Source organism: Enhydra lutris, unplaced genomic scaffold (assembly GCF_002288905.1).
Source record: "Enhydra lutris kenyoni isolate GAN:26980312 unplaced genomic scaffold, ASM228890v2 scaffoldscaffold47, whole genome shotgun sequence".
In the NCBI taxonomy this organism is placed as follows: domain Eukaryota; kingdom Metazoa; phylum Chordata; class Mammalia; order Carnivora; family Mustelidae; genus Enhydra; species Enhydra lutris.
In genome coordinates this window covers 10145311-10171625 of record NW_019154131.1, presented here as the reverse complement: position 1 = coordinate 10171625, position 26315 = coordinate 10145311, and the positions used below count along the sequence as shown (strand labels likewise).

General features: G+C 35.7%; 1 protein-coding gene across 3 annotated transcripts in view; it reads left to right on the top strand.

Annotated features, from left to right (window-relative positions):
• LOC111156621 (zinc finger DHHC-type containing 21) overlaps positions 1 to 8124 on the top strand; it is a 51438-nt gene extending 43314 nt beyond the window's left edge. The window contains exons 7-8 of one of the 3 annotated variants that reach the window (XM_022517615.1): positions 6841 to 6884; positions 7432 to 8124. In XM_022517615.1, the coding sequence (XP_022373323.1) occupies positions 6841 to 6884; positions 7432 to 7564 (177 nt within the window). In that variant the 3' untranslated portion in view covers positions 7565 to 8124. Of the gene's footprint in view, positions 1 to 6334; positions 6390 to 6840; positions 6885 to 7431 lie in introns of those variants that run through there. The other 2 variants (XM_022517616.1, XM_022517617.1) reach the window with 2 other exon arrangements.
• Positions 8125 to 26315: the final 18191 nt, after the last annotated feature.

The following is a 26315-nucleotide window of genomic DNA, read 5'->3' as shown; positions in this document are numbered from 1 at the left end:
ATTCCTTCCACTGAAGTCTTCCTCCTCCCCTATTCCTGCTTCCAAAGACCAGGAGGCATTTTGGGAAAACACCGGTAGGAGTATTATTTCATTATATAAACTATGTCATTACGTAACTTGAATATAGTCCTCTTAGACAACAAACAGGCAAAACGAATGCTTTTTTAGGTTAAGATTGAGGCTTTGAGGAAGCAGCACATCCGTTTTCAGTAATTTTTCCTCATTATTTGTTCTTAGAATAAATAAGTCATTTCTCTCCACGCAAGAGGGAAGATTCTGTCGTCTTATTGATAGTAGAAGGTAACAGGATAATCACAGTAATGATTATCTGATGTCATTTTAGAGTTAGCAAGAGCAGATTATCTGTGACCCAGATAAAGTAACTAGAAATTAAGTTTAAAAAACAGTGGATTTCTAATCTCGTTTCCAAGGTTTAAAGATTGCAACACAACCAGATGCTTCTGTGGAATAGGCTAATCTTCAACCCAGATTTAAAGGATTACCTTTGATTATTTTTAGATTTCATTTTAGACGTAGGTTTAAATATATGTTTGTGCCTTTTTACTAAACTCAGTATTGAAGTTAAAATGTTTTCAAAGCAATCTGCTTTGACGCATTCTCTATTTAGGGAACAGATTATTCTAATTACTCCTTACTTTGCCTGTTTAGCCTTTTTCTGTTTCCGAATGAAATGGATAGTGATGTTGTTATTCACGTAATTGATGTTGTCAGAATCTCTTATTGAGCAGTCGTCCACACACAGCCAAGAATGATGTCCGTTCTGATGCGCGCTGATACTAATAGTGCTGGGTGATGGCATTAGTCATGTTTGCAGTCCCTGGGCTTGGGGAGAGTTCGTCAGGAAGCGCTGTAACAGCTGGTCCAGCGCCTTCTGGTGGAGTTCTGACAGGGAGCCATTGTGTACCATGACACTGCTCTGACAGTTTATCTCAATTTTGTATACAAGCATTTTTGTTTTCTGGGCACCGTGGAGTTGATATAATAGCTTAAGCTTTTGGTGGTATCTCTGGAGCAGAGAGAGCTTTTCTCAGTTGTGGTGAGGTTGAGGGTAGGGTGCGGCATATTTAGCTGTGGTTTTGTGCTTTAAATTCTCAAAGAAAAAATGGAACTTTTGCCTTTGCTCTCACAGGTACTATTGTTGAACTCTACTTGAATCACTAAAGATGGCTTAAAGTAAAGCTTTTCAAATTAAAAAGGGAGAAATGTCTCCCCTCCCCCCAACATACTGACTCATGATTACTTAAATAAATACGAAAAGAATCACAAAGGCAGGGGTGACTTAATGTTCACTTGGTTATCTTAGGCAATGAAAAGTATCTTCTGTTCAAAATGTGTTCAATTAGTTTAAATGAGATTGTCTATTAAATAGCATTCTCATTAGTCTGACAATTAGTGGGCTTACCTGCCTTTTACTGTGTACCCAGAAATGTAGTCCTGAGATTATTAATCCTTATAATTAAATTTTGCCAAGTATCCCACCGAATCAGTGTGAATTAGCATCTTTCAGTATAGCCTCTGTACAAATTATGTGTGGTTTACTCAACTCCAAATCAGCATTGCAAATATGGAAATCATTGCTAATTATGCTGAGCCCAGCTCACTTAACATTTTTATAAAGGGTGCTCTGTATGGTGTTTTCTTTTCTGAATTATATGTTTTGTTTAAGAAAAACAAAATGTATTTCTAATAGAGTACTCCTAGTTGTAATATTGGATGAAATATAATACTTCTCAGTGGCTCTTAAAAATCTAGAAAAATCATTAAGATTTTAAGTGCCATTTCTTATATGCTTTTAATATTATACACGGATATTTCTTTGAACTTTGAATATGTAGAGAACTTTATAGAACCTAGGGTCTCCCTTTCCAAAGAATTAGTTTAAGTACATACTAAGTTACATTGCATGGTAATAAAACAGCATTCTTTTAAAAAATGCCTGCTAGCATCAAAATTATTTTGTGTGGGATTGGATTGCTCTTCAGCATAAACGTGTTCGTTTGTGAAAAATAAATTTATGTTATGTCATCTCTCTGGCTCAGGGTCATAACCTCCTTGTATTTCTGATAAAATTACAAGTAATTACAAACTATTTAAATCTATTGTGAGAAGTTCTTCCTTAGGAATACTGCATTTTTATTTTCTCAAAGCATTACTAATTGCTCTAGTGATTAAATGGATGCTTTTTTTGGTAAAGAAGCTAAACATTTATGAGTTTTCATTTTACTTGCATTTTTACGCAAACATTCATTTTATTTTCTCATGTTCTGAATCTACATGAATTTTTTTTTAAATTTTTTTTTTAAAGATTTTATTTATTTATTTGACAGAGAGAGATCACAAGCAGGCAGAGAGGCAGGCAGAGAGAGAGGAGGAAGCAGGCTCCCCGCTGAGCAGAGAGCCCGATGCGGGGCTCGATGCGGGGCTCGATCCCAGGACCCTGAGATCATGACCTGAGCCGAAGGCAGCGGCTTAACCCACTGAGCCACCCAGGCACCCCGAATTTTTGATCTGACTTTAAAACATTACTGTAGGATTGGCAAAAACACCAGATCCTGTATTTATAGTTAACTTATGAATCTTTCCCACAATGATTCGTAAGCTTCTCTGTCACATTTTGTCAATACATTAGTTACTCCCTAAGTCTCAGCCAGAGAAGCACATTAGACCATCTTACCAGTACTGGTAACCAAAAATCTTATTGAAAGTATAAGTTTGTATTAAAAATGTAAGAGTAGTTGACCTGGAGTGTTGATTAGGAACATGGTTTCCAGCCGTTTCAAATATTTAGCTTAAGGCTTACTTGTACAATATGTTATTGTATGTAACCATACTCCCTGGCATTCTCTGTGTATTTCTGTACAGTTATCTTGTGTACTTGACTGCTTTCACTAGACTGTAAGCTCCTTGATGCTAAGGACTGTGTCCTTAGTAATAGCAATAGGTCCTTAGTAAATTTTCGATAGGTGGATAAATGACTATTGATCTTGGTTTATATACCCAGTACTTATTTTTTCAACTGTAGTATATGCCCCTTGTGAATATTGGATTTTATCTGTGTAGTCTCCTGTAGTCTCTGCATTTTATCTTTCATTATAAAATCCACCTTGTAGAAGTTATATTCTGATATAATTGAGATATTGTATCTCTAAGCCCTCTCAAAAGAGGGTATATATAGTAGGAAGCAATATCAATGAAAAGTATAGTAGGCAATATCAGGAAAAAGTAGGACTAACATTTATTGAGGCATTATTAAGGGCTCTAACATATATTAATTCATTTAATGCCTACAAAAATCTATGAGTAAGGAATGATTATTTGAAAATTGAGATACAGACTTTTAGTAACTTTCCTAAGGTTTTATACAGCTGGGAAGTGACTTGATGAAGAGAAGGACAGTAATTATTTTGGAAAGAGATTTTCAGTGACTATATATGTAAGATCTACTGCCTTCTCACTTTGGTTCCATGAGTGATTAAATGTTCGTGTGAACTCCGGATCTCTGATAAAAGATATAGCTCGTTCTTGGGGCGCCTGGGTGGCTCAGTTGGTTAGGCAACTGCCTTCAGCTCAGGTCATGATTCTGGAGTCCCAGGATCGAGTCCCACATCGGGCTCCCTGCTCAGCAGGGAGTCTGCTTCTCCCACTGACCTCTCTCCTCTCATGCTCTCTCTCTCTCAAATAATGAAATAAAATCTTAAAAAAAAAAAAAAAGATATAGCTCGTTCTCTTTTGGAGATCAGTGCTTAAAGAACAGATTATTTCATATGAGGACTACAGTGAGTTCTGACTTCAAAGGAGAAGAGTGTGCTATGATTAACAGGAAATAGTCTCTCTTTAACTTACCTTCTTAGATTGAACCTTAAAGATCATTTCTTAGGGTAAGATCAGCCCCAGGAGAAGATAAAGTATTGGTTGATAAACTAGGAAAGGCCCATATAGGTCTTGCTATTTCCATTTTATTCTTTTTGAGAAAATAAACTTTCCATTTTTAAAATAAGAAAGCAGGGCTGCCTGGGTGGCTCAGTTGGTTAAGCGTCCAGCTCTTGACCGGCTGAGGTTATGATCTCAGGGCTCTGAGGCCAAGCTCTGCATTTGGCTCTGCCGTGGGTGTGGAGCCTGCTTATGAGTCCACTCCCTCTTCTTCTGCCCCCACCCCCAACTTGCATGTGCTTGCTGGCTCGCTCTCTCTCAAAACAAAATAGGAAAAGATTTTCATGTATCTCTTATTTATGCAGATTGATAGAAGTCTTAGATATTTGGGTTATTAAACCCATCATCATGGTGTAAATATTTTTCTGGAGGTAAGATACCCTGATTGTAGACAACATACTATAAAAATTTGTTTCTTATTCTTTGACAAATGCATTTTTTTTCTGGATAGTTGAGTTTTATGTATAACTAAGTATTTATAAATTACGTTTATACCCCTCAAAGATGGCAAGTATCTTACTGGTCCTTTCTTGATGGTCACTGATGGTATTGACTCTTATGCTGAATGAAATTACTGCACCAAAATCCATTTTAATTATTTGTAGTTTGTTTTTTCTAAAATAGTCCACATTTCCCTGCTTTGCAACACACACACACACACACACACACACACACACACACACACACACACGATATATTTAACCTCATTTGGCACTTTTGGCATTAACTTGTGGTTTTCAGTGTTCTGCCATTAGTAACCCTCTCTCCTCCTCTGGTTTACAGATCCTGTTGTGTTTACGAATGTGATAGCATGTTGACTTGTGTTGTTCTGAGCACGTTCTATAAGTGCCAGGGACGTGTTTATGCCACGTTTGGCTATTCGAATACAAATTGCATTTTCTTTTCTTATAACAGTATTCTTGATAGCTGAGTTCCAGAGAGAGATAAGCATTTGCTATTTCTAGAGGGAAAAAAAAAAAGCAAGCCTGTTTTTGGCTAGCCTCGAAAATCCTGTTCACAAAGTCATGGTAAACATCACATTCTTTGATAGAATAACCATCTGTTTATGATGACTTAACAGGTACTATTCTACTTATTTCTTGAACCAGATTCTGGAAAGATGTCAAAAGCACTTGGAAATAAAAGCTTTTCCCACATGAAATCTAAATCCAAAGTCTTTGAAGTTGATTCTTTTATTTAAGCCTCATATAAGTACCTTAGAATTTTAATCAAATTGTAAACTTACTCATAGTAAAAATTTACTATAATACTAGGTGTAGTAGTCTGACTCTGTAGTCGCCTTCCTTATCCCGAAACAGTTTGTAAGTATTATCCACAACTGTGATTTGAGGCCATTTACTTACCTGTCCTAAGAGCACTTACAGACCTCTGTCCTGTCTTTTCCTTTGCCTGGTTGCACAAGCTGCCTAGATTGTTCTGGGGCAACGTGTCGCCCATCAGTGCTAAGAACCTGTTCAAATTATTTCATTTACTTTCCGTACAGATGTGGAAGCAGAGGGCCCGCTTTCCACTAAGCCCATAATCAACGTTCTCATGTATTTGCAGACTGTGTTGTCACAAAGTAAAATGTTATTTTGAGGAAATTATGCAACAGAACTGAGGAAAGTTAATTATAAATAGACTTGTCATTGGATACCATGAATTTCAAAGCATGATAGGAAAACTAATGAATATGGAATACGTGGCTAATCTACAATCTTGTCACAAATTCCCAGGGAAGAGGGAAATGAGACACTGCTATTGGTGACTTTGTCATCTAAAAAAATAGATTTATTTTCTCATATGTGGGCTAACTATAGTTATTCAACTGTTCATACATTGAGAACTTAATATTGTGAGCTGTTGATGTAAATGCTATAAAGAGATTTTTAAAGTCAAATGTTTTTTGTTAGTATCATTGGAAGAGAGGTCCACAACCAAAGCAATTCTTGGGATGGGAGTGGCCGCCCCAGACACTTGCGTGTTTCCTAACAGCGTAGTCCACCTGTCATATGTGAGCGAGCTCCTGAAGTAGAGGATAAGAGGAGGGAAACTTCTCTGACTGTTTTTCATATATTTGAAAGAACATATTTTCTTTTGTAGTACTTTGAAGTCTGTTTAAAATGTAAATAAGTGTCTAAAATAAGATTGTGTCATTTGTGTTTTGGTTATCTGGCTATTACTTACCAGCACAGTTTCTCAGCCTAGCGATGGATTTTTCTCTTAATGTAAATGAAACCAGCATATCTAGAAACTGTCTTCTCTTTGTTGAATTGTTTCACTTACCTATTTGTGTTAGAGCTTTATAGAAAGCACATAAGAAGAAATTGTATTATTATGAAGATACTGCCTTTCTGTTAAATAGTTTCACTTTCCTTTTCAGAGTGATAGATGCTGTAACATGGCAAATGCATAGATTGCCTTGTTGGATTGTGTTTGTTTATAGAAGTCCAGAACCAGTAGCCTTCTTGGGCTCTTCGCAGTTTTCTGTTCATGAGTGCCTTGAATTCATCATTTTGGTATTTATTTTCTCGTGCATATTCACTGACAGTTGAATTAAAAATAAATCCTAGACTTTTAGAAGAATTATCAAAGAAAGCAAATGTAATAAAAGGTTATAGTTTAATAAAGTGAGACTCCTACAATTTTTGTAAGGTTTTGTAATTGAATAATTTTTTTTTTTGGCACGATATAATGTTCATTCTGTTTTTGTCAAGGGGATTTCAGCAATGTATGCAGTTAATTTAAAATTCTTAGTACCCATATGTAAACTGTTTAAATCTTTAGAATATTCTCTAAATACGATGAAAAGCCTCATAAAGTAGTTGTAGAATAAAGCCTTGATAACTTTGTTCCATCTGAGTATAATTTTTCTTTGATTTTTGATAGGATACAACATCTATTGAAAAGATGTCTAACTGTTGTGAAGAAATGTAAGTATAAATGTGAAGTCCGTAGTGCTCTTCTTTAAAAATGGAAACAGCTGGCCACATTTGAAAAACGTGTGCATGTAGTGGCAAGATAGCATAATGCTGGCTTTTTCTCGGGGCCCTGTCTAAGGCTTGAGCTAGACAGGCATAATCCAGTCTTCCAGTAGGGGTCTTCAAGCCATGCTAGTTTTCAAACAAAATAAGTACTGAGCCTTCTTGTTCCTTGTCTAAGTAAAGTAAGTTAAATTATTTGTCCCGAAAGTACATCAAAAGAGATTTGCTACTGTGTTGTTGACACACATTCTGTTAATCCTGAGATTCTCCTCTGCTTCAAAAGTTACCCTAGGTTGATTGACGACACAGATACAATATCTGCTCTCCAGAGTTAAAACTCAGCTGCATGCCATAATGAAAGGAAAGCTGTATTTGTGATGCTGGGACACAATTCATCAGATTCCAGTAACGGATCCCCAGCCAACCTGTATTGTTTTAGCTGACTGAAGTACACCATGGGAGTGCTGTCTTTCACTAATAATGCTGTCTTCTGTAGATCGAGGCCCCGAAAGCCATGGCAGCAGACCTTCTCAGAAGTTTTTGGCACTCGTTGGAAGATCCTGTGGTTTATTCCTTTCAGGCAGAGGCAACCACTGCGAGTTCCCTACCACTTTGCCAATCACGTCTAAACAGATGGATGGTGGGCACAGATGGGTCCTCCATGCTGGAAATGCGTTACAGGTTTTCTGATAATAGAACTATGACAGTCTTCAAGTGAATTAAAATCCACCCACCAATCTTAGGCATCATAATGTGCCCCAGGCTTTATTTTAATAGTGATCTTGATCCTGTTGTGGGACTAATACGAGATCTATATTTAAGTTTTAAAGCATGTTTACTTTCAAATTAGCTTTCCACGGGGATTTCTTTAAATGCTTTTGTGATTAGACCCCAAAGGCAGTGATTGAGATGAAATAATTGTACATAATTTTTTTTAGTACTGACAATGTTACGATTTTAGTTCATGGGAAATTTCAGATGTTTATTTAAATTGTTCACTCTTAAGCAGTACTAACCAAATCTGAATTTCATTCTTTGGGTTTACAAAAGTTGATACACCTTATATTATATGTAAGTTTTATTTTTCAAATACATCATAATTTAAATAGCAATACTGCCTTTTATATGAGCTGCAGGGTTTTTTTTTAATGCAGCATAAATTGAACAACAATGAAAAACCAAAAAAAAACAACAGAAAAAGAGCAGTGTTTTCTTAGAAGTAGCTCTCTAATGTTTTCTGTTTTTCTCTTCACCAAAAACAAAATAAAAACGCCACTAAAATAAAATACCAACTACCTACCTTATTTTAAAGGAAAGATGAATTTTTTTTCCATATTAACTTTCCCACTTCTTTTCCCTGCACTGGATATAATTATTGGTTGTTGTTAAAATAATTGCTCCAAGGCAGAATTTTTGGCCACATGGGCATGTATTTTATTTTACACTAAGATTTTGATGAGCAAAAAGGGTAGAGAATTTGCAATAATTCCACAAGTACCTTTTCTCATACAGTTATATTAGAATGAATATGTTTTTAAAATGCTAGTGTACTAGATAATATATAATGTACATTGTAAAGAGGAATAATGTGCTTTTAAAAAACATATATATATACTTTTTACTTTTATTTACCTACTAGTACATCTAAAATTACACATTGAAGGTTTATATGTAATAGATATTGACCAACTAAATAATGAAATTTTATTTGTAGGAAGTTGCTAGTAAAAATAAGTAACCTTTGTGTACCTATAATCACCCAAATCAAAATGAAATTTTAATTGGCCAACTATAAATTTGGATTGAGAGACCGTTTGTTAGTAGCTAATGTTAAGAAATGACCTTAAAATAAGAAAACATAAAGATCAATATTTACCATTAGCTTATACAGATTTAAATGGCTAATGGTGATGGTCTCTTGGAAAGCAGAGAAGATCTGTGTGAAAAGACATTTAGCAGACTTTGAAAAAAATTCAGCCATTACATTTTTTTCCATTAGAATACTGCAAAATCCATATATCTTTTTAGAAAATGTATGTCCTCACAGTCTTTGAAGAGAAGATTGAAGGGGTCTGCTGTTCTTGGAGCATATCAATATTTTCCTTTTAGATAGTTTTGAGAGTAAAGTGTCACTCCTGAGAAATCATGAAACCGAAGATTTCCGTTGTCAGCCAATTAACTATACTGTAGTTAGTTCTTCCAGGAATTGTAAATATCTTTTAAAATAATCAAATAAGCTGTTCTCAGAGATATAAATATCATGTCTTTTATGTTCTGACTGCAGTGCTTTATTATTTAAAAATGTAGAATTGGCAGATGAAAATATTTATTGGTGCTGATAAGATGCATAGTAAATTTAATTTGAGAAGTATATTTATAGAGCTTAATGAACCACAAAATTAGTATATTCATGTCAGGCAACTGGGTTGAGTTTCGTGCAAGCTAACGTACTGACCAAATTTTGGTCTGGTGACAGAACCGTTATAGGGAAGTAACGTGTAGATATATAAATAGGTCTCAGTCAAATGCCTTATGCTGTATACATTCCTGTCAGATGAGAACCTTAAGAAAAAGCAAAGCCTACTGTAGACCCCCCCCCAAGGAGCTTTTTGGACATATTTAAACATCATATAGTAGCAGTAGGTACACACCTGGGAGGTCCTCAGTCCCAGCCTCTGCCTCGGCAAGGAGAGCCGGAGGTGGTCCGTTTCTCACTCCAAAGGTGGTTTTTGTTTTCTTAGATACACCACTTCTAGGCACACTTCCTTCCCTCCTTTCTCTTTACCCTCCCTGCTCCTGATCCCACTACTTGAGTCCTCTAAGTTATGGGGATATAAATTGATACACTAGGCAAGGCATATATTTATTTTGTTTGAATGGCAGAAATGCTATATATCAATCTATTTATATAAGAATCTATATTAAAGCATAGCTATATATACTTATGCTGTAACTTTCAGTATTCCCAAGTTAGCACACCTAACTGGGTTTATAATTCTTGTGCCAGGACTTGAAAGAAACCAACTGGCAGTTTGCTAGGGAGTGCAGGAAGTCTAGTTGTGTTCTGTCTGCGCCCTCTTTTGGCGAATCAGTGTAATTATACTGGCTCTAGAGATCCACAGTGCCACAATTAACCGTATAGCCTAATCCTGAACATGCCAGAATTTAGGGGCAGTGTATGTACAAAAATGTATGGGTTTATGAAAATCAGTGTGTTCCACTTTATAATGACGACGTCTAATTCATATAAGTGTGATAAGTACTTGGCTTCATTTATGTATATTCTTATATTTTTTTACTCTCAATTAGAAATTTCTATTAGATCAGGATAAACAAATGTAAACCATTTCATGAATTTTATTTTAAACCTTACCTTGGCAAATTAAGTCCTTAGAATTAGGAAAACCGTTACTTAAAATGGCCAATTTATTACAAAACACAGAAACTTACTGTAGTTACATCAGTAAGCAAGTACCTAATGTGTTTTGATGGGTATTAAAAAAAATGTTTAATTATTTTTTAAATCTCAGTTTTGGGATGACTTTATTTTTTTTTACCTGATTCTACTGCATAAAAAAAATAGATTAATAATTCTTTCTATACTTTTTTTTTTTTTTAAGCTCTCCTATTCAGAGTTACAGCTGTAACTTTAGTAGTCATTGTGTTAGGTATTTTGGGTAACCATGAAAATAAGAAATGATGCTGAGCATTAGTAAATAGTTACGAGCAGTGGGATTACTGATGTGATCTGTTTGTTAGAAGTAGTATTTCCTTATAAACATTCCATTTCGTTTTAGGCAAAATATGTGTTAAAGGATGCTATACATCAGCCAAATTTGTGGCTGGGGTCTGGAAATGAAAGATTTTTAGCTAGATGCTCTAGGTTACGCCTCTTGAACAATTATATTTGTTGTTGTTCTCTTCTGTAAACAAACATGTTTATGGGCCCTAGATTACGGGGAAAAGTTGACTGAGTTCAGAATCCCCCAAACTGTAGGTATTCGGTTAAAGAGCTTTTGGTACTTTATAACCAAGACTTAAAGAGTTTTTAAAATATGTGAAGGTGTTGCATTATAAGAAAAATACTATTTTGCTTAAGAGTTGTATTAAAAATATTTGTGATTAACATAAGAGATAGCTGTATTTAACATTTTAGTTAATGTATTAATCTCTTTTAACATAAGAAAGCATAGTTTACTTTTAATAGTAATAAAATTAGAAAACATAAACATACGTAACATTCAGTATAACAACTAAGTTAACACTTCTGTCAGACTGAACATCAGTGAATTTTTGCTGATGCTTAGAGGTATTTTTCTCTAAGGATGCTGGCTAATTTAAAACCATTCATCACCAGGCTTTTCCAGGTCACTTCCATAAAAGTAATTACTTGAAGGTGTGTTTCACCCAAAAGGATATATTATTTCTGAATGCTAATCGTGAAGACTTAGGTTAGAATAACACTTCCAACCAGGAAATGTGAAGTAGTTTAGACTATGGCCACACAGTTTTCTATGTATTAGATCAGAGGGCACTTTCAGTGTTCTCACATGTGTTGCTCTAAAATCAGTGTATCCAGCCCTAGTTTACAACGGCACTAATGTTAACAGAGCAGCTAGTCTCTCCCTGGGCTTTTTTCTAGTCTCTAACTAGTCCCTTGTGCTTCATGTATTTATAGATTATCTAGCTCAAGTTTACTAAACTATTGCTGCTTCAGTAAATAAAATTTTGAAATCACCTCTAATATATGTAGATATACTTGAATTTATTTGGGAAAGCTTATACTTATAAACATCAAACAATTTACTAATAGATACAAGTATTAGATTTTTTTACCTGACCTATTCTTGCTTTAAAAAATGTAAGTATTGGAAGATGTAGTTAGTCGTGTACATTTAGTATATTCTACTTGCTAATGTTATTAACCATATAATTAACAGTTCAATGAATGTATTATTTAATGTCCACATTTGTTACCTTCTACTCTAAGAATCATCCTCTGTTTATCTATAAATCAAAAATTTCATTATGCTCTGAATTTAGCCGTCCTCAATTGAATTCTAGAATATTCTACAGTAGAAATGTGAGAAAGTAATAGAAGCAACTTGCTTAAAGTAGTCTGAACCCATGTTGTTATTTTATAAATCAGCCAGTATTTAGCATTTCCGCTGCCTTTGGGATGATGATAGTTTAATTTCAGGAGAGTGACTATTTTCTCTGATGTCTCCTTTCATTTTCATTGTGCAGTTTTTAACAACAAAATTTTTGTCTAGTTCTGCTCGTGCTGATTTGAAACAGAAGTAACAGGGGTATATACAGTTCTTCAGTTGATATTGCCAGTATTTTTCATTATCATTATATTTATATTTTAATATTATATGTCCTTTTCCCGTTGTCCACTATAAAGGGCAGGTACAAATGAGTCGCGAGTAGCCAAAATTGGATAGAGAGAGTAGGGGAGTTTACAGCGATGGAGAGAAGGCTGGACAGGACATGGGTAAGCAGCATCTCAGCAACAGCGCTGACGGGGTGCTGTCTCTGTGACATCAGGAAAGCCCCCAGGCTACAATCATGTGACTCATGTGAGCCTTCTTTCTTGTTGATATCATTTTACTGTGAGAATGGCTACTGCGCATAAGCATTTGGTTAGAGCCATTTTATTTCTATTGCTGATTCTCATCAGTTGGCCAGATGCCTTTGAGAAATGATTTTCAATTTTAAATATCGTACTTCTGTAGCCTATGCTCACCTGAAGTATTACAAATAACGTGCAGAGGGAAAATGGACAGGTTGCCGAAAGTTTGAAAAGTCCAGGTCCTTTTTTACAAGCTCCCTATTGCAGAGAAAGCATACTGAGTTTTCTAGTCAATAAAATAAGCAATTTGTTTATAAAGGATGATTTTCACTTTAAAATGTGGGCTTTTTTGGAGTTCTTGATCCCCCTGGAGGTCACCTAACCCATCTTATCATCATAAATACCTGTCAGGTCGTGTGGCACTGACCACAGCTGTTCACCACTGGGAGCTTTTTTTGGTATTGATCGCTTTATATATAAACAGAGATGTGGACAAAACAGCAACAACAAAAGATGTGTTTCGTTTTGTGGTTTTGCCTGCCTGTTGGACGAAGTGCGGGGTTTATTCGTGTAGGCTGGTAGCTAAAGGGGAAGCTTGTCTGCATGTTGTGAGCTCTGCGCTCTTGCCGGTGTGCGTCGGGTGATACTTGAACCTATCGGTGCCTGAAGTTAGCGTTTTACAACCTCAGCAACTGAAACATCTTGGTGCTACTCGCTTTAGCGTTGAGTGAGTGACATTTTTAATTCCTGTACCAAAGAGTTAATTTTTTTTTTTTTTAATTTTCGGTTGCCTAAGACTTTTCTTCTCTCATCCTTGTAAACAGTGTTCCTAAGAACAATTTTGATGAATACATCTTCGTTTTTGCACACTGCTGCCTCCATTTAATTGGTTTTAAATGTCTCCCATTTGGATTTATATATATATATATATATATATATATATATATATATATATATATATAGTTAGGCATATTGGTATGGTTTTTCATGCTGTATTAAAATAGAGTTCCTCTATATTTTAATATAGATTGGCTGCTTTAAGAGGTAGTTTAATAGGTTGAGGTTCCAAAAGATAATTGAACACTTTTCACAAGATTTTTTAATTTTGTTTTTCTTTCTGCAGAAGTAAGTGAAAAATAATAAGAACTCTCCTTTGATTTCTATAAATGAGCCACATGGCTTACTGAGCCCTTTTAATGAAGGCTGAAACAAAATCCTAAAATGAAAACTTAAGGGCCCTTTCTGATTATCAGTGAAGAATCCTGCATCTGTGTATGTGTGAGAGTCGGGGGGTGTGTAACCCTTGGTGGCACTAAAGAATGATGTTGCCATTTGTCTTTTTTGCAAATAAAGATAAAATTAAAGAAGACCTTTAAAACTATATATGTGTATACGCACACACACGCACACACACATACATGCACACACTTTCCCAAGAAGAAATGCAAATGTATGTTCATTTAAGCAAAACTACTAATAGAAAATTGAACTTCACAAAACACACACACAAAAGAAGTCTGGTTGTTGTTAGTCACTTTACATAAAAAGTTAAAGTAAGATTATTTTAAAAGCTAATTCTGCTTGGTGGTTCATTTTACAAAAAAAAAAAAAAAAAAGGCAGAGAATACCTTTTAGAAATACTTGTAATTGTCCCAATGCCATACTGCTATGTACACTAGTCTGGTTCCTTATTTTTTTCCACAAGTTTTCAAGACACTACTTTAGTTTAGTGTCTTTAAAACTGCAACTGTAATAGTTAAAATTTCTGGCAAGAAGGTAACTGTTCATGTATTGGAAAAGTAGACAATCACATTTGAGAATGTTTTGCATTATTTTCAATCAACTGAAAATCAATCTCTCCTTGAATGTAGATACAATATATGGTTTTGCAGTGATTTCTGAATGGAAAAAAAATTCATTAAATGAAATGACTTAGGATCATTTGAATTATATATAGAAATACATATGGACATGCCATTAGATGTAAAAGGAAAATATGTAAGCAAAATGGAAAGAAGCAACAGTATGTCTCTAATTGTCAACAATATATTTCCTAGATTCTGTTGCTACAATATTGGTTCTGAGTTTTTTGGCTTGTTTATGTGTTATTTAAATTAATGTGGCTGAGTGTAGTTATGTGTTCAAGTTAGTGGTAGTGCATAGTTCACCACTATCTGTTGTCCTCCAGAGATGAATATGAAAAGAAGTTCTACTTCAGCATAGGTAGAATGAAACAGCTGAGATGATATGATAGGGAGAATTTCCTGCACAATCAGAAATACTCAGACAAGTGAGTTGCAAGTTTAACATGGTGGGGTGGGTTGGGAGGCGGGGGGCTTTGGGAGGCTTGAGCACAGTTGACCATGCTTGTATGGGCTGTGTGTCTCCAGAATAGGCTTTTTAAAAATCTGACTGGCAAGTTTAATGAATGGGCAAAATCTGTGATATTTGGGGACTTGTGTCAACCTCTAATTGTGTCTAATGTTCTATCCCTAAGATATAAGGCTTTTAATAGTGCTGTGTTCCAAGTGCCATATAAAGATCCCATTTTTAAATATGTCAGGTTTTTTTTTTTTTTTCATTCAGTGCGTATGTTTAAATCTGAGGGCTGTTCTGCTGCATTGTCTGTTTTAGCTTATCTGGTCCCTCAAGAGCATTTAAAGAAAATCTTCAGTAACATTTCTAATGCTCATGGTAAAAAGGAAAATAATGGTTGAGAGACACGAGCCTAGATTGAAAAGAGGGAGGAAGATGACAAGCAGGAGCCATGTATCTGAGATAAACTTGTTTAAATGAAAATTCTACACTGGTTCTTAAAATGAAAAACCATGTATCTACCATAAGAACAATGTCTTTTTAAAAAAATATGTTTTAGTGATTTTGTTTTTATTCATGTAATATTTCTGTTTTCCTTTGCAGATTGTTTTTAATTTAAATTGTGGAATTTTTACTTCTCTTGAAATGTATTATGTACTGTATTTTTAGAAATCTTATTTTTAAATAAATATTTTTTAAAAACATAGGACTGTTTTTCTCCCCCACATCTTTATTTATTAAAATCAACCCAAATTCGGGCGCCTGGGTGGCTCAGTGGGTTAAAGCCTCTGCCTTCGGCTCAGGTCGTGGTCTCAGGGTCCTGGGATCGAGTCCCGCATCCGGCTCTCTGCTCGGCGGGGAGCCTGCTTCCTCCTCTCTCTCTCTCTGCCTGCCTCTCTGCCTTCTTGTGATCTCTCTCTGTCAAATAAATAAAATCTTTAAAAAAAAAATCAACCCAAATTCTAGATTCTAGCACCAAGAGTGTGTGATAGGCCACTTCTTTTACTTTTATGTGGTTTGAGTGGTTATACTTAATTAGTAGCCTTTTGGGGATATTGTTCTACCATAATCTCAAAATTCATTACACATCAAGAACTAGGTATACATACCAGGATTGAAATTGACAAACACAGTATTCGCAGTCAGACGTTTTTGTCTTAGAGATGACCTAGATTGGGTGGCTAGGTTCAGTCACCCAATTTATTTTCCATTTATTGTGCCAGTGGACACCATTTTCTAGAATTTTTTTTTCCCCTCAAGGAATAATTGACATAAAATGCAGAAAGTGTAAGTATACATCTAGGCATTTTAGAGCTAGGGATATTGGATTACTTAAAGCCTTTGTCCCCAGTTCTATTTTTAACTTTTTGAGGAACCTCCATACTGTTTTCCATGGTGCCTACACCAGCTTGCATTCCCACCTGCAGTGCAAGAGAGTTCCTTCTTCTCCACATCCTTGCCACACTTGTTGTTTCTTGTGTTGTTGAGTTTAGCCCTTCTGACAGGTGTGAAGTGCTACCTCGTAGTTTTGATTTGCATTTCTCTGATGATAAGTGATGACGAGCATCTTTTTCATGTGTCTGTTGGCCATCTGGATGTCTTCTTCAGAGAAATGTCTGTTCATGTCCAATGCCCATTTCTTAACTAGATTACTTGTTTCTTGAGTGTTGAGTTTTATAAGTTCTTTATATATATAATTTTGGATACTAACCCTTTATCAGATATGTCATTTGCATACATCTTCTCCCATTCCATAGGTTGCCTTTTAGTTTTGTTGATTGTTTCCTTCGCTGTGCAGAAAGCTTTTTATTTTGATGTAGTCCTGATGATTTTTTTTGCTTGTGTTTCCCTTGCTCAGGAGACCTCTCTAGAAAAATGTTGCTGTGGCCGAGGTCAGAGAAGTTACTGCCTGTGTTCTTTCCTAGGATTTTAATGGTTTCAGGGCTCATTTTAGGTCTTTAATCCATTTTAAATTTATTTTTGTGTGTGTGGTATACGAAAGGGGTCTGGTTTCATTCTTTTGTATGTCGCTGTCCACTTTTCCCAAGGCCATTTGTTAAGAGACTATCTTTTTCCCATAGAATATTCTTTCCTGATTTGTCAGAGATTAATTGACCATATAATTATGGGTTTATTTCTGAGTTTTCTATTCTGTTCTTTTGATCTATGTGTCTCTTTCATGCTGTTTTGATTACTAAAGCTTTGTAATATAACTGGAAGTCTAGAGTTGTGGTGCCTCCAGCTTTGCCTTTCATTTTCAAGATGGCTTTGGCTCTTCAGGGTCTTTTGTGGTTCTGTACAATTTTAGGATTGTTTGGTCTAGTTCTATGAAAAATGGTATTGGTAGTTTGATAGGGATTGCATTTGAATGTGTAGATTGGGTGATACAGATATTTTAACAATACTTGTTCTGCCCATCCATGAGCATGGAATGTATTTCCATTTCTTTGTGTCATCTTCACTTTCTTTCATCAGTGTTTTATAGTTTTCAGAGTACAGGTCTTTCACCTCTTTGCTTAGATTTGTCCCTACACATCTTAATATTTCTGGTGCAGTTATAATTGGGATTGTTTTCTTAATTTCTCTTTCTGCTGCTTCATTATTGGTGCATAGCAATGCAACAGATTTTGTACATTGATTTTGTATCCTGTGACCTTACTGAATTCATTTAACAGTTCTAGCAGGTTTTTGGTGGAGTCCTTTGGGTTTTCTATATGTAGTATCATGTCATCCGCAAATAGTGAAAGTTTCACTTCTTCCTTAATGATTTGGATGCCTTTTATTTCTTTTTGTTGTGTGATTGCTGTGGCTGGGACTTCCAGGGCTTTGTTGAATAGAAGTGGTGAGTAGACTTCCTTGTCTTATTCCTGACCTTAGGTGAAAAGCTCTCAGTTTTTCCCCAATTAAGGATGATGGTGGTGGTGGGTTTTTCGTATAGGACCTTTATTATGTTGGGATATTTTTCTCTAAACCTACTTTGTTGAGGGTTTTTGTTTTTTTTTTTTAATTGTAAATGGATGTTGTACTTTGTCAGATACTTTTTCTGCATCTTTTGAAATGATCGTATAGTTCTTATCCTTTCTTTTATTGATATGATGTATCACATTGATTGATTTATATATATTGAATCACCTTTGCAACCCAGGAATAAATCCTACTTGATCATGATGAATGATTTTTAAAAATGTGTTGTTAAATTCAGTTTGCTAGTATCTTGTAGAGGAATTTTGCATCTATGTCCATCAGAGATATTGGCCTGTACTCCTTTTTAATGGTATCTTTAGGTTTTGCAATCAAGGTAATGCTGGCTTCATAGAATGAATTTGGAAGTTTTCCTTCCTTTTCTATTTCTTGGAATAGGTTAAGAAGAATTGGTATTAATTCTTCTTTAAATGTTTGGTAGAATCTGCCTGTGAAGCCATCGGGTCTTGGACTTTGTTGGGAGTTTTTTGATTACGGAATCAATGTATTTGCTGGCTGTCAGTGTGTCCACATTTTCCATTTCTTCCTGTTTCAGTTTTGGTAGTTTCTATGTTCTAGGAATTTATCCATTTCTTCTAGGTTGTCCGATTTTTAGCGTGTAATTTTTTCATAATATTCTCTTATAATTGCTTGTATTTCTGTGCTGTTGTTTGTTACTTCCCCGCTCGTTTGTCTTTTTATTTATCTGAGTCTTTTTGCTTTTTGATGTCTGCTGGCTATTTTATCCTTCACACCCGAATTCTGCAGGAGGTCTTTTTCCCTGTTATACAGGGCAGTGTTTGGTCCCTGGCCTGAACATGGCATGTTTTAACTAGGTGTGCTTTGGTCTGCTTATGAAATGAGAACTGTTGTCACTCACCGCTGCTGGAACCGAGGCTCTGCAAAGCTCGGGAGGCACGGGTGTAGGGTCCAGGAGATGGGGTGTAAATGGGGGTTTGGGCTGGTCTTCCGTGGGAGGGGGCCTGCCACGCTGGGACTGAGGCAAGTGTGACTGGGAAGGGTGATTCTTCCAGAGCTAGGGGGTGGGATCTGTGCTTGGTGTAAACAAGTTGGGTAATGAGTGTCCGCACTAAACTGATTCCCCCAGGTGTTTCTGTGCTTACGCTGAGGAGCAGGAGAAGGAAGTGGCCCCTGCCAGCTCCTTTGTTCCTAGTCTCTCTGTGAAGGCTGCCTCTCTGGGATGCACTCAGAGATGAACAAATAACCTCCCCAGTGTGTGCCCAAGACACTCTTCAGATGGCTCTTCCCACGCTGTGTGTCTGTGAGCTGTTTGCCCTGCCTTCTGTCCAAGAACTGCCCCCATGCTCGTTGGCTCTATCCGAGCCAAGCTGCTTGACCTTCAAAACTCCAGGTTGTAAGCCCCAAGAACTCAGCAAAATTCAGCCCTTCTTGCTTTCTAAGGGAATTGCTAGATGGACTCATTTTCTCTGTGTGCTCCCCTGTGTGTTGGTCTGTCCTTTGCCCTTCTCTGCAAGTGTAGCTCCCTCCCCACCCTGGCGGCCATGATCTGTTTCCCAAACCAAGTCTATGCATTTCCTACCTTCTTCAATGTGGCCTCTTCTCTATCTTTGGTTGTGGAGTTTCTTCTGTCAGTCTTCATGTTGATTGTCTGGGATATTTAGAATCGTTTGATAGTGATCTAGTTGTATTTATGGGATGAAGCGCACCTAAAGTCCTACTCCACCACCATCTTCCAGACTCTCCCCAAGAAACTTTTCATATTTTGTCACATTAAAATCCACTGGTCTCTCTTTGCCCTTTGGAAAGTTCTCTTAACTCCTACATGATTTTGTGACAGCATTCATTGGTCATTTGGAAAATACTGGAATCATGCAGATCTTCCAAGTGTTGACATGTTTCATCCTATAAAACTAAATTAAAATTTACAAAACTTAATAATACCACTGACCTTGTTAGAAAAGTAAATATTGGGAAGCTTTAAAGTCATACATTACATTTTGCAAAATTCTGATTTTTTTATCTGAAAACTTGAGTTTTATTATTTGTAGTAGTTTCCCTTGAAATGATGGGGTCACTTCACTTAGTTTTGAAAAAAAAAAATGTTTGTGAAATACCTGCATCTGAAAAAGCATAGCTGCTCTTTAAAATTAAAAAATAGCATTCCGTGCAAAACATGGCTAGTTCAGCTTACAACTCAAACAGGTGCACCAGCACTTTTCCTCAAGAGTAACTATCATACTTTGAAATGCAGGTGAAATGCTTTATGTGTACTTCCCATCTTGTCAAATGGAATATTAGAAATGTACTCCAAGATTTAATAAAATGGATCATTTTTACTGATCCATAAAGGGCAATATTAAGAGAAACTGGCTTATTCTCCTTTCTAAGCAAAGTTTATCTGAATCTACTTAATTTGGCTCTGTTTAGGGAAGATAGCAAGGGAGAAGAAAGAGCAGAACATTATGCATTTGAGACTCAAGTTCACTTACTCTATATTTGGTAAGTGAAAAGGAACAGGAGCTGCTTAAACAGAATTTGCATTGGTATATCCCTGCTCTTGAAACACCTAAAATACAGCATCCTTAAAGATTTACATCTATTTAGTCCTGTTATAAAAAGACAAAAACTCAAAATGCACGACCGTATAATGTTGCAAAACCATCTGAGAAGCTTCCAGATACTGTAGATGAACAAATCCCTAGAAATGCTGCTCTAGGCTGACCCATTACCCATATGGGCAGCAATTGTATTAGCGTGCAAGGGCAATTGGAGGGAAAATTGGACCCTGTGGACATCCAGCTGAGCAAACAGGACTGAGGAAGGATAAAGGATGTGTTTGAAGGAAAAAAAAAATACATCTAAGCTAACTTAAAAAAAAATATTTGTATCGGTTGCAGCATATTCTTTACATGTTCTCTGGTTGCTTAGTATTTTTCAAATTAGCTCTCTTCTCCAGACGAAAAAAATGCCTCTGCTTAGATCAAATGCCCAAATAGCAATGTCTTTTGGATGCAAAAAATGCCAGAATAATTCAGGAAATAGAGAACTTGGAATATACAAATCCAAACATTCCCATGCTACGGTACATACGCACACACAATTGTGGCATGGTATGAGTTATATTTATCCTCAATACTGAAATTTACTATTTTAAAAAAGATTTTATTTGTTTATTTGAGAGAGAGAGCGAGCAAGCACAAGCAGGCTTGCTCAAGGAGCAGAGAGGAAGGGAGAGGGAAAGAATCTCAAACAGACTCTGCACTGAGTGTGGAGCCTGACATGGGTCAATCTCATGACCCTGCGATTGAGACCTGAGCCGAAACCAGGAGTCGGAGCCACCCAGGAGACCTTGAAATTTACTATTGTTATAACTGAAAGTGTTCCTACTTCTTATGATCCATAGCAAAAACTGACTAAGGATCTGATATGATGTGGAGCTTTTATAGTTCCCCACCAAAACTATGGATGACTAATCCTTGATGAGTAAGTAATGACTCATGTTAATGAAATTTGTTCTATAGATGGTATAAGCTTTGTAACTGTAGGCCAGATAGCCTCATTCCTTTGAGCATATTTTAATGGCAACGAGAAGTAACGGATACCAAATTTTGGGGGGTGGTCTATACTTCGTATAACTTGATTTCTGATTTAGAGAGTTCTTGATTCTTTGAAAGCATTTCAAATATTCTCAATATGGAAAAGTACCCACAAATGGGGGAAATACCAAGCTATCCAAAGTGCTCTAATTTTTGCCATTTCTTTTCCATGTGCATTTTTTAATTTTTGAAAAATAATTTCAATAATTTGGACAATCACTGTGGTAAGGAAGCTCTAAGAGGGCATCCAGTCAGCCCCATGTCCTGGTATTTCAGTCCTTGTGGAATCTCCTTTCTCCTTACTGGAAGTAAACACTATTATACATTTGAAATCTATTATTCTGTTCATGTTTTTATAATTTTATGTGTGTGAACATGAACAATATTTTATTGTTTGATCAATTTCTAAAATTCATATAAACCTCCTTACAGTAATCCCTGTCTTTCAGGGGACAAAATGTGAAAAATCCCCACTCTCACTCTCCTTCCAAAGGTCGCTACTGATAATACTTTGGTGTCGATCTTTCCTTAGCCCTTCCTTCACAGAAATATATACATATATTTATCATCTGCATGGTTGGTTTGGTTTTCAAGGGAGAGTCTATTAACTTGCGTGATTTGAATTTCTAACAATAATATGTCTTGTGATCATCCGTACCAAGACATAATAGTCAATTGCATTCTTTTTAACTTTTCTATAGATTTCACCATAGCAGTTTCCCATAATCTATTTAACTATGCCTCTATAATGACCATCAAATAGATTCCTTTTTTTATTTTTACTTTTTGCTATTGGTAACAATGCTACCGTAAACACACATGTACAACATCTTCGTGCCCCTTTACTATTATTTCTCTAGGTTGATTTCTAGAAGTGAAATTGACAAGTCAAATGATGTGCTTATTTTTAATTTTGAATAGGAAATATCAAATTACCTTCCAAAATTCTTTAATTTATACACAACCTCACTCGATAGTATTAATCTTTAAAGTTTGTATCAATCTAGAAGTGTCTGTTCATTTTTTTCTCTCTTCTCTAGTTTCCTTGCTTATGACGTCTGAGTGGATTGTTTACTTCTCCTTGTTGAATGTTAGTTATTCTCTATATTTTCTGGATTTTTGAAAATTTATTCAGTGTGTTTCTAGATTTCAGTTCAGTCTCTTGTTTTTCTTTATAGTGATTTTTCCTATAACTATTGCTGTGTAACAGATAACCCCAAACTTAGTGACATAAAAGAACCAGCCATTTCTTTGTGGTCACAGATTCTGTGGGTCAAGGATTCACAAAGGACACAGCAATTTTTCTCTGTTTTGTGGTGTCTGGGCCTCAGTTAGAAAGACTTGAACACTCCGAAGGAGTCTATCACTGGAGACTGTAATTAGCTAAAGCCTCATTTACTCTCATGTCCGATGGTAGATACTGGCTATCAACTGGAGCCTAGCTGAGGCGGTCATCAAGAATACCTCCATGGACCTTTCCAGATGTTTCATTGAGCTTCCTCACAGGACGGTGGGTGGGTTTCACAAGAGAGTGACCCAACACAAACAGGCAGAAGCTATATTACTTCTTGTGACCTAGTCTCAGGGGTCATAAAGCCTGCTCAGAATCAGTGAAAGAGAATGTAGCCTCTAGCTATTGGGAAGAGTGCCAAAGTTACATTTCACAGGAAAAGCATGTCAGTTGGGAGATACTGTTGAGGACATCTGAGGAAAATAAATTTTGCCACAATCATTGTCTTAGGGAAGAAGTAAATGATCTTGATACAATCATATTAAGACCTTAAGACCTCTGGGTTTTAAAAAGCCTTTCTTAAATAAAGGTTATTTATTTCTTTTTATTTTTCAAAAAAACTTTGATAATGTTGCTCTTTTATGCTGCTAATTAGAGTTTCTGAATATAAACTCCAATTAACTTTAATTTTTGTAAACTTCAAAATATTTTATATACTTCTATAACCTTTTATTTTTGTAATAAATGTGTAGTGGAAGACTAAGTTTAAATTTTTCAGATATACAAAGTGTCACCAACAAAATTTTTTTTTTGCATACCTTATTTTTTCATATCTGATTTTTAAGGTCACTGGTGTCCTTGGAGATATGTTATATGCATTTAATTCTTCTGATTAATTACTGTTAAAAACTTCAGAAGCATTCACCAATATTTTTCTAGTTGTAAACTTCATGTAAGGAATACCCCCACCCATTTGAAACAAAAACTTCTCATGTTTTTGTTTTCTAGAACTTCACATAAATGGAATTATACATACACAGTATAACCTTTTTTTTTTTTTAAACAGGCTTCTGCTCAGCATAATGTTTTTATGTTGTATCAGTTTGTTTTTATGTTGTCTCAGTTTGTTTTTTGCTGTTGTCGCTGAGTGTTATTCTATGTATGAATAATCCTCAACGTGTTATCTATTGCACTTTCTGAACCAGCTACAAAGGATTGGTAATAGTTCCTTAAATATTTGATAAGGGGTGCCTGGGTGGCTCAATTGGTTAAGTGTCTACTGTCGGCTCAGGTCATGATTTTGGGGTCCTGGGATAGAGACCCATGTTTAGTGGGAGTCTGCTGCACCCTCTCCCTCTGCCCCTTCCCTTGCCTGCTCATGTTCTCTCTCTCTCAAATAAATGAATAAAATCTTAAAAAAATATATATTTGATAAATTTCACCAGTGAGGATAAATGGGCCTGGGCTTTTCTTTGCTGGAAGATTTTTAATTAATTAATTCGTTCAAGTTTGTTACCTTGTAGGTCTATTCGGGTTCTTCCATTTCTTCTTAGTTTGGGGAATTTATGTCTTTCTAGGAATTTGTCTATTCCACCCCAATTGTCTAAATTGTTGGCACAGTCTTGTTCATAGTATTCCCTTAGAAGAATTTTAATTTTTGTAGTGTCAGTAGTGATATTCCCTTTTTCATTCCTAATTTTGCTAATGTGTCTTCCTTTTTTGTTTGTTTTGTTTTGTTAGTCTACTTTAAGGTTACTCAATATTGTTATGTTTTCAATTTTTTTTTCAAATTGTTTTTACCAATTTTCTCTATTTTTTTCTATGCAAGAGTTCAGAAATTTCTCAAATTTACTTCTACTGTAGGTTTCTACTTTAATTCCACTATCATTGAAAAAAAAACAGTTTCTCAATTATTTTAATTTATTGAGATATATTTTTTGTCCTAGCCTGTAATGTCTCTTGAAGAATGTTACAAGTATGTTTGAAAAGAATGTGGATCCTTCTGCTGGTTTGAGGTAGTGTTCTATAACTGCCAGTTATGGCAAGTTGGTTAATATGTTTTTTTCAGGTCTTCTATATCTGTAGTGGCTTTCTGTCTGGTTCTTTTCTTATTTATAGAGATTAGAGTATTTCGGTCTCTAAATATTGTTGAATTGTATATTTGTTCTTTTAATTCTTTAAGTTTTTGTTTCATATATTTTACAGCTCTGTTGTCAGATGGGTATAGATTTATAATTGCTAGAGCTTTCTGGTTGTATACCATACTCTTTGGTTTATAACAGACATTTTATATGTAATATATATAGATTTTATATATATATATATGGATATGGATTATACATATACACAGTAGCACAAAGGAAGAGAGGAAATGGACTTATATTGGAACAAAGTTTCTGTATCTTGCTGGAATTAGGTTAGTGTTAATTCATAGTAGATAGTAGTGAGTTACAATGGGGATTCTAATCACTGAAGTAACCACTAAGAACATAATCCAATAAAATATAATTTAGAGGGGCACCTGGGTGGCTCAGTGGGTTAAAGTCTCTCTGCCTTCAGCTCAGGTAATAATCCCAGGGTCCTGGGATCGAGCCCCACATCGGGCTCTCTGCTCAGCAAGGAGCCTGCTTCCCTTCCTCTCTCTCTGCCTGCCTCTCTGCCTGCTTGTGATCTCTGTCAAATAAATAAAATCTTAAAATATATATATATATATATAAAATTTAGAATCAGTAGAGGAATTAAAATGGTGCACTAAAAATTATATTTAAGACAGAAGAAGGCAGCAGGAGAGGAATAGAAGGGAAAGAAGATATAAGATATAGAAAACAAGTAGTAAAATGGTATATATAAATCCAATTACATCAATAATCACTTAAATGTAAATAGAATAAAAACTCCAATCAAAATGTACAGATGGTCAGACTGGATAAAAAAAGCAAGATCCAACTATACACTGTCTGCAAGAGATAAAAGACATAAGTAGACTGAAAATAAAGTATTATAAAAGATAGACCATGCAACCGGCAATCATAGAGAGCTAGAATAGCTGTAATGATATTGGACAAAAGAGATTTTATACCAAGAAATGGTACCAGAGACAAAGAGGGATGTTTATAAAAAAGGTGTATTGAAGGGTCATGATTTAATAATATCAGTAATTTTTACTGCTTCATGAAACTTTTCTTAAGTGGGACTAACTTTTTTTTTCCCTGCAGGTTTAGTGAGGATGAACAATACAATGATTACTAATACAGTGTGATGTTCTGCCTTGATTTCTGCTAAAGGGCCATAAACCATGGATTTAGAACTGTTGATTTAGACCATTTATACTTAACATAATTATCATTATGGTTGTGTTGAAATCTAACATCTAGCTTTTTTTTTTTTAATATTTTGTTTATTTATTTGACAGACAGAGATCACATGTAGGCAGAGCAGCAGGCAGAGAGGAAGCAGGCTCCTTGCTGAGCAGAGAGCCCGATGCGGGGCTCAATCCCAGGACCCTGAGATCATGACCTGAGCCGAAGGCAGAGGCTTAACACACTGAGCCACCCAGGCGCCCCACATCTAGCTATTTCTAAAAAATCATTGTCCTATCTATTCTTTTTCTGTTTTCCTGCCTTTTTTGGGTTAATTTAGTGTTTCTTTAATACTCCATTTTATTCCCACTATTGGTTTATTAACTGTACCTCTTTAATCTTTCAATGGTTTCTCTCAAA